Source organism: Agrilus planipennis, unplaced genomic scaffold (assembly GCF_000699045.2).
Source record: "Agrilus planipennis isolate EAB-ADULT unplaced genomic scaffold, Apla_2.0 scaffold313, whole genome shotgun sequence".
Lineage (NCBI taxonomy): Eukaryota > Metazoa > Arthropoda > Insecta > Coleoptera > Buprestidae > Agrilus > Agrilus planipennis.
In genome coordinates, this window is record NW_020442416.1 from 95,262 (window position 1) to 107,963 (window position 12,702).

The following is a 12,702-nucleotide window of genomic DNA, read 5'->3' on the forward strand; positions in this document are numbered from 1 at the left end:
ACCTACTCGGTCATTTTCAAGAGTACCTACAGAAAGAAAGTTAAACAGTGTTTAAAACAAAATATGTTTTAAACATGCCAACCTTGCTTTAGTAAGTGATATTTCACCCTATTAGTGTAAATGCTTTCATTCTAAAACAAAAATTAATACAATTTCGGCCTTCTTCATGTTTTTTTAAATACTTAGTTGAAGCCTTTTCTTTTTTTATATTAATGCTTACTGTTGATATAAGCATGTATAAAGTGTACGTTAGTAATTTTGTTACTTCTAAAGAGAAAATACGTCTATTGAGTTTTTTTTTAAATTAATTTATACAGCTTCAACATTTTTAAATATTTACTTTATAATCAAATGCTATTTTTTGTACATATTATCGTGAGCGTTAAGCATCATTGTTAGTGATTTTGTTAATCGCTGTAAAAGCAGGTAGAGTAATAATGTGATACAAAATAATTTAAAATTGTTACATAAAAACACGTATTAAAATATTACCAGTTACACCACATATTCCTTTTAAAACTCACCTAAAATTTTTAAAACACATCGAAAAATTTCATCTGTTTTACGTGTCATCAACAAAGTCTGACTTTGTTCTAAAAAAACTGGAGTTTTATGGTTTCTATTAGTATATTGTACTGATTGTAAGACTGGCTTTACGCCCTCCCTAATACGTTCTCTGAAGATATCATGATCAGGGTTGTCACCCTTTTTTGTGTACATAAAATACATTAGTTATTAAAGGTAGCAAAAAAGTACATGGTGTCAAAATAAAGTACGATTTATTTTACTTTATTATTTTGCTTAAAAACATATTTTTTGATTACATTTAGCAACTTTTAACAAATAATTATCACTGTTAAACATCTGCACAGCATCTTTACGGTCCATATTTAAGCTGAAGTAAATTTTATCGAATAGTTGCTGCAGTTTTTGTGCAGTAGATAATTCTGCAAAACTTTTAGAATTATATATCCGATTGTGTAATTTTTTTAATAAAAGATTCTCCATAAAGGTCACCAGATTTCGCAGATTAAATTTTCGACCATGGGACCTTCCACAGACCACATTGCTCGAATTTCGATACTTTTATACCCCCTCACCCACGTGAGCCACCGTAACATTTCGTCCAACCCCCTTTCCCCCCTAAAGCTACGTAGCTTTTCTTTAAATTCTTTCTGGTTTCCTAGTCCAAAATAAAACATTTTTTTTTTACTTTAACTCTACTCTATGGTGAGATAGCCACTCGTTTATGTCATCACATAGTACAAATGGTGAGATAGCCACTCATTTAAATCTTGAATCGCATGAAATTTTTTATTATCAGTGTCATCATAAATTGACTGAAATCAATTGCATTTAGTTCAACATCTTTGATCCATTCTACGACTACTTCAAGCATATCCAAAATACTTTCAAACTAGTGTATTTACGTAATGCTACGACTTGGACCCTCCCTCCCCCTACATGGTTCAACGTAGGTTTTTGTTAGATCCCTCCCCTGTCAGGCAGACTACGTGGTTTATGGAAGACCCCTTTTTAAGTGTACATAATCAGTCATTAAAATGAAACTATTGAGGTACTACTAAGGCTTTGTCAATAAATAGTAAAAAGTTTTTGTGAATTTTGCTAGTCAGTTCAGCTGAAGACAACAGTTAATTTCATTCAGAGCCAAAGAAGAGATCTTTGTCTTCTTTGTGCTACTCCACTTTTAAAATGATCCATAATCCTATAAGAATTTAAAATTGTTAGACATTTTACAGCTTTATTAAATAAATATAACATTGGAATACAAAAATGGAAATAAATTTCGTTCAAATCACCGTGAGTATTTTTGAGCATCATTAATTTTTTTTAGAGTCGTTAAGTTACAAATCAGTTAATTCAACAATTCAATTACTGTATAAGGGAAGTGACTTCATCATGGTTACAAATTCAATCTAAAGATAATGTGTCGATGCAGGACAAAAGAGCGAAAGAGAAAATATGCCCTATATTCGTTAATTATCTAACCTATTCGGCGACAATCAATAATATAACCGATCTCATTATATGTAAAATGAATCCTAAAGAATTTAAAGCATGCGAAATAATATATTTTCGCATACTTTATTGTTGTCTTATAGTATAGACTATAATTATAACCCTAGTCATGATGTCGCCACAGTAGTTGACGAAATGTCAGATAAACGATTCTATCAATGTTTTCACCAAAGGAGATTATTCAAATATTGATAAAAAAATATAGCTATCGCCCGTCTCATTTTTCTCACCCTAAGCACCACCCGCCCATTTGGGATCGATCGAAAATGTGACAGAAAAGGCAAAACGAAATGGAGATGGTTACGGTGGGGGAGCAAATTTTTTTTATCACTACGTCATTTAATTATTTGTTTCCCTGTATGGCGTATTCTTTAAAACTGCAGTTGTCTCCGAATATAGAAGAAAAGTCGTACAAAGAATTTTTTCAGTGTAGGATTCAAATTCACGTCTCTTATTAGAATGGTAGTCCAATATTCTACCATTACAGATTATGTAATTCAAATTGTATGAATTTATTTGTTATAACTGAATCTAAAAACATCTGACTAACTCTAGCTTGGCGGTTAAAAAGGGTATAATAGAAATGCGGAAAACAATCACTTATTCCGAAGTAAAACAGATGAAATTATCAATTTTTGGGCTTAACACAGATGAAATGTTTCTACTCGGGAAACAACGTTTTTGATATAAATAAATCGATCATATTTTTGAAATCGAATTGTTCACACTTAATACTTGTAAATAACGAGGCAGTCTTTTTTTAGATTTGATAATTTCAATACTACATATACGTGTTGTTCAATCAATATTCTTATTTATCCAATTAAAGTTGTGCCTACGTTAATATGCATATATTTGATTTTTGAATTTGCATACAAAGTATAAAAAGTAAGTTGTATTGGTTACCGGAAAACCTAGTTCCTTATTTCATGTATTTCACGTTGTGGTCCCATTGAAATCAAGAACTATGATTTTCTGGTTACATTGTGTTTGTGTGTTAATACAATATTTTGGGGGGTTACGTATGTCTATGCCATTGCATCCCTTTCTTGCAGGTATTTCGGGTACCTGAGACCGCAACCGTTCTCTTGAGGTAGGTAATTTATTATAATTTTATTACATTTTTAAGTTTCTCTGGCCGGAATTTTTTATAAATTTGGAAATAATATTATCAATCGTCCGTATACGAAACATTAAATTGAATAGAAATTACAGAGATGAATATACTTTGTCATATAAATTATTTTAAGACCTTTAATTAAATTTTAGTGTTTATAAAACCTGGTGCATTTTGTTCTTAACATATCTACCATTCAAATAAATAAATTCAAGTAAATGCGTCTCACTAGCCATTTAACAAGATTTTGTTTATTAAAAATTGAAATAGTTATAATCTTAAGTATTTTACACTTGTTTCGAGTGAATTACAGCGCTTATGATTGAAGCACATTGATTTTTTTTATGTTAGATACCTTTTAACAATTCAAAATTTGTCCAACACGCATAGTGCTTTCAAATTGTGTTAATACTGAAAGTCATATTTTTTAATTATTTCAATTTTGACATGTTTCTGGGCAATTTTTATCAAGAACGCGTGTGAGTATTTAACCAAAAATTCGTGGTGCTACCATGTTGCGCCCAAGTTAAAATATTAGTTTGAATTTCTTCAAATAACGTTACGTTTGAAAGACAGAATACACTTCGAGAAAATAACCCTTCACTTTAATGAAAAATGATCCAAATATCTTAAAAAAACAGTAAGTAGGGCTCATTACTAGTGATGAGCAAAAACCAAGACCCAACGAACAAAACCAAGACTAAAACCAAGACTAAACGAAAAATTGTTACTTTCAATATGAGTTAAACTATTTGAAGCAACTTTAATATATTTTTTTCTTGTAACAAAACATTTTTAATATTGGAATTATTTAAAATTTTCATTTTGCTTTACTACGCTTTAACACTAAATATAAAAAAAAAAAAAACTTTACTGTTTAAAGAAAGGGATTTACAAAAAAGTATTGAAACATATAGAGAAAATATTTTTTTTTTTTTGATATTTTTAATTTCTTTTAAGTACCTTGTCCTATTTTGTTCGCTAAAACGTCAATTTATGAATTGAAGGAACGGCAAATTCTCGCGTTTTCATAACTCATAACTGTCGATACTATTTTCTTTAAAAGTCATGTCAAACTCGCATCTATGACAAAAAATTTCTGTATTTAAGACAATTATTGTGTCAGTACATAGATAGATCTGTGTTTAGAAGAATTATTGTATTAAAAAAAACGTATATATCAGATTAAATAAACAAGATCAAGACTTAACGCACCTGACAAAGACCTAGACCGAGACTGTAAAAGCAATACCAAGACCTAGTATTTGAGCAAGGCGAAGACCAAATAAGTAAGGTCAAGACTAATACCAAGACTAGGACAGTTTTGGTCTTGGTCTTGATCATCACTACCTATTGCAACCGCAGCGAAGGACTTAATACCCTCCTTACTTTCCCGAAGAATGGTTACCCGATGAGGATAATAAAAAAAAATCCTAGACCACAACGGTTATAAAGTCCGACTATCTAGCACTATTATATGTTCGTGACTACAACTGCACTGCCTATAGCCGTTCTGTAGGAACCAATTCAATTCAGAATCTTATCATCATCATCATAAGATCGTCAGTCCTAAGACTGGTTGGACACGCACTTCCACTCTTTCCTATCCTAGAACTAGAACTACCCACATACTTAACTATTTGCGAACAGTAATCTAACCTAGGTCTACCTCTACCCCTCCTAACTCCTGCTTCTGCCTCTAATATGTTCCTGACTAGACCTTCATGCCTGAGAAGGTTTTTTATTGACTTCCATAGAGTCCTCTGTACTTCTATTCTTTCTAATATCTCTTCATTTGTAACCTTCTCTATCCACAGTATCGTCATCATTCGCTTGTAACACCACATTTCGAACGCTTCTAACGTTTTCTTTTCGGCCGCGCCCACTGTCCATGTTTCGCACCCGTACAACGCCGCGCTCCACACATACACCTTTAACAACCTCTTTCGAATTTCAAAATTAATCGTTCGCGAGNCCTTTATGTGATTGGTAAAAATTGCACTTGTAAATATACTTAAATTATTAAATTTGGCCGCGTTCGGTGCTACTTGTAGTATTTTTTATGAAGTTGGTTTTTAACTATCCGTATTATCATTTGGTGTTTTCTATTGCATACCTACCATGTTTATAAACTGTGTGATGTTTCTTTTTAATTTAAACGTAACTTTGAATATCTAATATATTCTCAACCAAAATTCCTTAAAACTTTTGGAATACTTCCTCTTTCTTTTAGGGGAAACAAAATTGGTTGAGGTTTTTACACATTAATTTCTTTTGTATTCTTAATGTTGTTTCCAGCTTAACAATGTCGAGTTATCATTTTTATGTTACTGCGAATATTTGTAAAAATCCAAATTATTATTTATTTATAGTGAATTGTATTTTTAAAGCACTTAATAAAACATTCAGACCCTACAGTAAATGTTTTTATGCTAAAAGAAGTTGTTAAAGCTTTATTTAAGTTGCAAAGTTTTTGATTAATTTAAGTGGCTTGGTATCCGTAAGTATAGTAAATCCCAATAAATTCTTTTTGATGAGTAAAAATAAAGCAATCCTTACGGTACAATGTCTAAAATTCAAAACAGTAACCGCAAATCCGCAAAAATTAAAACCAATTGAATGAATAATACGGCGATCTTCCCGAAAACGACCAACAAACTGTTGATTTCCAGATGAAACCTGTGCCATGCTTGGAAGTGCACGACGATATTTGAACTGAGTTTTTCAAAACTGGAAAGAAGAGTATTTAGCGATGAAACTTGTTACAATAATTATAATTGTGACGGGATGGGGTATGGAAGACGTGCTGTTAATACGAAAAGTGTTTGTCAAATACACATCTCGCCTTGACTATGTGCAGTTTTATGAAAATGATATCCAGGTTATGCATTTAATAAAATAAAAAGCTACTTTGCAAAAGATGTTTTTGTCGCAAGTAAAGAGAAAGAAAAGTTTTCGAGAATTAAATAGTAGTTACAGATATGCAACCACATCTATCAGATTTTTGTATTGCGTATTTCTTCATACTTTTGCTCCAAATAAGTGAATACTTTTGCATGCTTATTAAGAATAATACAATTTTAATTAAAGTTGCCCGTTTAAATGACATGTATGTCAGTCTTTCACTGAACGTCAAACATTAATTTTAAAATAAAAAAAGCAGTAATGCACTTTGTGTTCGGAAATTTTTAATGTGCATTATCTCCCACATTTAAAATTATGTCAATGTTTTCTTCTTAAGTAGACACACCGTATAAACGTTTTCAATGTAATTTCTAAATTAGTCACATATAATGTGATTAATGTAAAATTAAGGTAACTATTGATCTACTGATGTAAAATTCAAATAAAGGAAAATAGAGAATACTTTTCAGCTTTTAGATAAATTATGACTTTCGGTAGGTATAATATTAAATTGCAAGTAACCCACATGATTCAGTTTCCTGAACGCAACTAGAATAGGTCTGTCATTTATATACACATGCGCAGTAAAAAAGTCTATTTTACGAATAATTGTTCCTATAAGGACGTTGTCGCGATCTCGCGTTCAATAGTTATTCGCAGATTGTGTACGTGTCTCGTGTCGCACGAGGTGCGCCTTGCACCAAACTTTTTAACAATAATAATTAAAAATGATTGAGCAAAATTCTTACTCAGTAATTTTGTTACAATGATTAAGTATTTCAATTAAGATCATTTCATCATCATCCTTTTTTATTTGTTAACATCAGTTTTCTAAACTCGGTATATTTATTTCGCCGTTTTTTCGTGTTATCTTGCTACTTGAAAAATGAATGGAACAACTAATGGTGAAAAAAAGGCCTACAGGCTAGTCCTTACTGGAGGTAAGTCAATTTTCCTACTGATGTATTTATTAGCAGTTTTTATAAATACTTACGCTATTTTTAAGACCACGTGCTTTTATTATGCTTGCAGTTCTTTGTGATATTGCTTATACTAAAACGTTACTATAAAAAAAAAGTAATATCTACATAGGTACCTATCAATATTTCAAAATTTTGATTTCTTTCCAATAACACTTCATTATTGAAGTGATTTACAACTTACGATAAGTATATATTTCATATAGCTATTATGAATATTTGGATTTAATACATTTCTTGCAAAAAAGAAAAATTAGGTACCTAATACTTACCGTTAATATAAGTTTTAAAGCAACTTGGTACAATCTTGTGCTAACAATGTTGTGTTCGTCCATTTAATTTATTTAATTATGTCAGACAAATAGCATTTAGCCATTTCTATTTCCGTCAATCATACGCAATACTTACGAAAAATAGTACCTACGTACAATCTAATAGCAGTTGAATACAATTGTCCTTTTATATACTGAAAATTAAACACGCATTTATAGCAGAAAAATATCCGAAATGTCACTTTACTACGACTTTGACTGCTTTATGGAAGGTTTCATAATCAAGAAAATAAAACTGAATATAATGAAGCACAATAAGTTTAATATTAGGTATTGGAAAAGGAATAGTAGCATTTCAAAAAATTAAAACTAACAGACGTTTATTTAAATCCACAGTTTTGACTTCATTTATTTATTTCTTATAAATATTGTTTTGGCCTATTTGATTCTTTCGACTTTTTTTTAATTGAGTATTTTTTTATAGGCCCATGTGGTGGCAAAACTACCGGCCAAGCAAGGTTGTGCACATTTTTCGAAAATATGGGTTGGAAGGTAAGCATCATTTAACTATCTGAAGGTATTGTGAAAACAAGTTAAAATGTTCCATAAAAATTTGCTAAATCTGTGAAATACGTTTTTCATAAAATACCTACATACCTACCTACCTATACCTTATCGAATTTTTTTTTTAAAAGTGAGAATTTATAATCTATTTATAATTTTTTTTGTTCTTTTTTTTCAATTTTAAATCTTACTACAACGTTCTAGAAAGTTTTACTGGTTTCTTTAAATTTAAGTATATTCTCTGTCTATGTACCTATATTATATTGTGTTGAAATTTTATTTTGTTACTTCATACCACATAAGTGGTACTTAACATTTTATTTACCTTTCATGAACACATAAGTTACTACCTAGGTATATTGTTTGATACACATTTTCAGTATTGGATTTTTAAACATAAAAATTAAAGTTTCGTATTAATTTTTGTAGGAATTTTATTTTATTTAATTGCTAACTTTTACGCGAATAGATAATGGTTTCTTATTATGTGTTAATTAGTAAGTAATTTTTTATTAAAACTGCTTATTTTNTGTGAATTTTGCTAGTCAGTTCAGCTGAAGACAACAGTTAATTTCATTCAGAGCCAAATAACGACTGAATTCTTTAAATTGGATACAGAATTTTATTGTTGTAAAAAAAGTTATAATATATAATAATATCTCCTATTCTACATTTGTATGGAACATAATTACCAAAAATAATATGTAGGTAGATATTATGAATATTATTAATTTATGTCTGAATATCCAACAGTTAGGTATATACACACTATAAATCAACATTTGCTTTGAGTAACATTATTTTTTTACTTTTGTGATAGGTATCTTTCGATGAAATACCATTAATGGGTATTTTTCACGGATTTAGCATATAATGGTTAGTTTTCAGGATATTCACTATTTTGATTTTCTCTTGTTCTTACCTATTTTTTAAAAACAAGTGCATTATTCCCTTACAGCACTTTCTTTAGAATTTCTGAGAATTAATCATTACAATAAAAACTATTCTTACTTATACTTTGTATGTTATAATGTAATATAATTCGATGTAGCTATTATACATATTTCTTACTATGTAAAGAAATATACTATAATGTATACTAGATATTGGGATATATTGTTACAAAGGAAAACATTTAATTGTCGTTATGTAATTACAAACACCTCCATTTTGAAATGAGACACCGACACTATAAATAACTACTTTCCTTAATAAACTATTAAATTCATGTTATCAAACTTTATTAAAACTATTCGTGTGTTTTGGTTCTAGTAGCTTTAGCTTCTTTTAAAAAAAATACTATTAACGATAAGTGTTGCAAAATAATATAATTTAAAATTCAACAGTAACTAAGGGGAATGGAAAATATATTAAATATTAAAATAAAACACAAGAATGATATCTATAATTAAAAAACAACTCGACAATTGTTTCGACCTACTCGGTCATTTTCAAGAGTACCTACAGAAAGAAAGTTAAACAGTGTTTAAAACAAAATATGTTTTAAACATGCCAACCTTGCTTTAGTAAGTGATATTTCACCCTATTAGTGTAAATGCTTTCATTCTAAAACAAAAATTAATACAATTTCGGCCTTCTTCATGTTTTTTTAAATACTTAGTTGAAGCCTTTTCTTTTTTTATATTAATGCTTACTGTTGATATAAGCATGTATAAAGTGTACGTTAGTAATTTTGTTACTTCTAAAGAGAAAATACGTCTATTGAGTTTTTTTTTAAATTAATTTATACAGCTTCAACATTTTTAAATATTTACTTTATAATCAAATGCTATTTTTTGTACATATTATCGTGAGCGTTAAGCATCATTGTTAGTGATTTTGTTAATCGCTGTAAAAGCAGGTAGAGTAATAATGTGATACAAAATAATTTAAAATTGTTACATAAAAACACGTATTAAAATATTACCAGTTACACCACATATTCCTTTTAAAACTCACCTAAAATTTTTAAAACACATCGAAAAATTTCATCTGTTTTACGTGTCATCAACAAAGTCTGACTTTGTTCTAAAAAAACTGGAGTTTTATGGTTTCTATTAGTATATTGTACTGATTGTAAGACTGGCTTTACGCCCTCCCTAATACGTTCTCTGAAGATATCATGATCAGGGTTGTCACCCTTTTTTGTGTACATAAAATACATTAGTTATTAAAGGTAGCAAAAAAGTACATGGTGTCAAAATAAAGTACGATTTATTTTACTTTATTATTTTGCTTAAAAACATATTTTTTGATTACATTTAGCAACTTTTAACAAATAATTATCACTGTTAAACATCTGCACAGCATCTTTACGGTCCATATTTAAGCTGAAGTAAATTTTATCGAATAGTTGCTGCAGTTTTTGTGCAGTAGATAATTCTGCAAAACTTTTAGAATTATATATCCGATTGTGTAATTTTTTTAATAAAAGATTCTCCATAAAGGTCACCAGATTTCGCAGATTAAATTTTCGACCATGGGACCTTCCACAGACCACATTGCTCGAATTTCGATACTTTTATACCCCCTCACCCACGTGAGCCACCGTAACATTTCGTCCAACCCCCTTTCCCCCCTAAAGCTACGTAGCTTTTCTTTAAATTCTTTCTGGTTTCCTAGTCCAAAATAAAACATTTTTTTTTTACTTTAACTCTACTCTATGGTGAGATAGCCACTCGTTTATGTCATCACATAGTACAAATGGTGAGATAGCCACTCATTTAAATCTTGAATCGCATGAAATTTTTTATTATCAGTGTCATCATAAATTGACTGAAATCAATTGCATTTAGTTCAACATCTTTGATCCATTCTACGACTACTTCAAGCATATCCAAAATACTTTCAAACTAGTGTATTTACGTAATGCTACGACTTGGACCCTCCCTCCCCCTACATGGTTCAACGTAGGTTTTTGTTAGATCCCTCCCCTGTCAGGCAGACTACGTGGTTTATGGAAGACCCCTTTTTAAGTGTACATAATCAGTCATTAAAATGAAACTATTGAGGTACTACTAAGGCTTTGTCAATAAATAGTAAAAAGTTTTTGTGAATTTTGCTAGTCAGTTCAGCTGAAGACAACAGTTAATTTCATTCAGAGCCAAAGAAGAGATCTTTGTCTTCTTTGTGCTACTCCACTTTTAAAATGATCCATAATCCTATAAGAATTTAAAATTGTTAGACATTTTACAGCTTTATTAAATAAATATAACATTGGAATACAAAAATGGAAATAAATTTCGTTCAAATCACCGTGAGTATTTTTGAGCATCATTAATTTTTTTTAGAGTCGTTAAGTTACAAATCAGTTAATTCAACAATTCAATTACTGTATAAGGGAAGTGACTTCATCATGGTTACAAATTCAATCTAAAGATAATGTGTCGATGCAGGACAAAAGAGCGAAAGAGAAAATATGCCCTATATTCGTTAATTATCTAACCTATTCGGCGACAATCAATAATATAACCGATCTCATTATATGTAAAATGAATCCTAAAGAATTTAAAGCATGCGAAATAATATATTTTCGCATACTTTATTGTTGTCTTATAGTATAGACTATAATTATAACCCTAGTCATGATGTCGCCACAGTAGTTGACGAAATGTCAGATAAACGATTCTATCAATGTTTTCACCAAAGGAGATTATTCAAATATTGATAAAAAAATATAGCTATCGCCCGTCTCATTTTTCTCACCCTAAGCACCACCCGCCCATTTGGGATCGATCGAAAATGTGACAGAAAAGGCAAAACGAAATGGAGATGGTTACGGTGGGGGAGCAAATTTTTTTTATCACTACGTCATTTAATTATTTGTTTCCCTGTATGGCGTATTCTTTAAAACTGCAGTTGTCTCCGAATATAGAAGAAAAGTCGTACAAAGAATTTTTTCAGTGTAGGATTCAAATTCACGTCTCTTATTAGAATGGTAGTCCAATATTCTACCATTACAGATTATGTAATTCAAATTGTATGAATTTATTTGTTATAACTGAATCTAAAAACATCTGACTAACTCTAGCTTGGCGGTTAAAAAGGGTATAATAGAAATGCGGAAAACAATCACTTATTCCGAAGTAAAACAGATGAAATTATCAATTTTTGGGCTTAACACAGATGAAATGTTTCTACTCGGGAAACAACGTTTTTGATATAAATAAATCGATCATATTTTTGAAATCGAATTGTTCACACTTAATACTTGTAAATAACGAGGCAGTCTTTTTTTAGATTTGATAATTTCAATACTACATATACGTGTTGTTCAATCAATATTCTTATTTATCCAATTAAAGTTGTGCCTACGTTAATATGCATATATTTGATTTTTGAATTTGCATACAAAGTATAAAAAGTAAGTTGTATTGGTTACCGGAAAACCTAGTTCCTTATTTCATGTATTTCACGTTGTGGTCCCATTGAAATCAAGAACTATGATTTTCTGGTTACATTGTGTTTGTGTGTTAATACAATATTTTGGGGGGTTACGTATGTCTATGCCATTGCATCCCTTTCTTGCAGGTATTTCGGGTACCTGAGACCGCAACCGTTCTCTTGAGGTAGGTAATTTATTATAATTTTATTACATTTTTAAGTTTCTCTGGCCGGAATTTTTTATAAATTTGGAAATAATATTATCAATCGTCCGTATACGAAACATTAAATTGAATAGAAATTACAGAGATGAATATACTTTGTCATATAAATTATTTTAAGACCTTTAATTAAATTTTAGTGTTTATAAAACCTGGTGCATTTTGTTCTTAACATATCTACCATTCAAATAAATAAATTCAAGTAAATGCGTCTCACTAGC

The 12,702-nt window shown here is 30.1% G+C and overlaps 1 protein-coding gene across 1 annotated transcript in view; it reads left to right on the forward strand.

Annotated features, from left to right (window-relative positions):
- The first annotated feature begins 6,699 nt into the window (after positions 1–6,699).
- LOC108742224 (TRPL translocation defect protein 14-like) overlaps positions 6,700–12,702 on the forward strand; it is a 37,096-nt gene continuing 31,093 nt past the window's right edge. Inside the window, exons 1-3 of the mRNA XM_018477312.2 lie at positions 6,700–7,002; positions 7,798–7,865; positions 12,408–12,445. Of these exons, the coding sequence (XP_018332814.2) occupies positions 6,948–7,002; positions 7,798–7,865; positions 12,408–12,445 (161 nt within the window). The 5' untranslated portion in view covers positions 6,700–6,947. The remainder of the gene's footprint in view (positions 7,003–7,797; positions 7,866–12,407; positions 12,446–12,702) is intronic.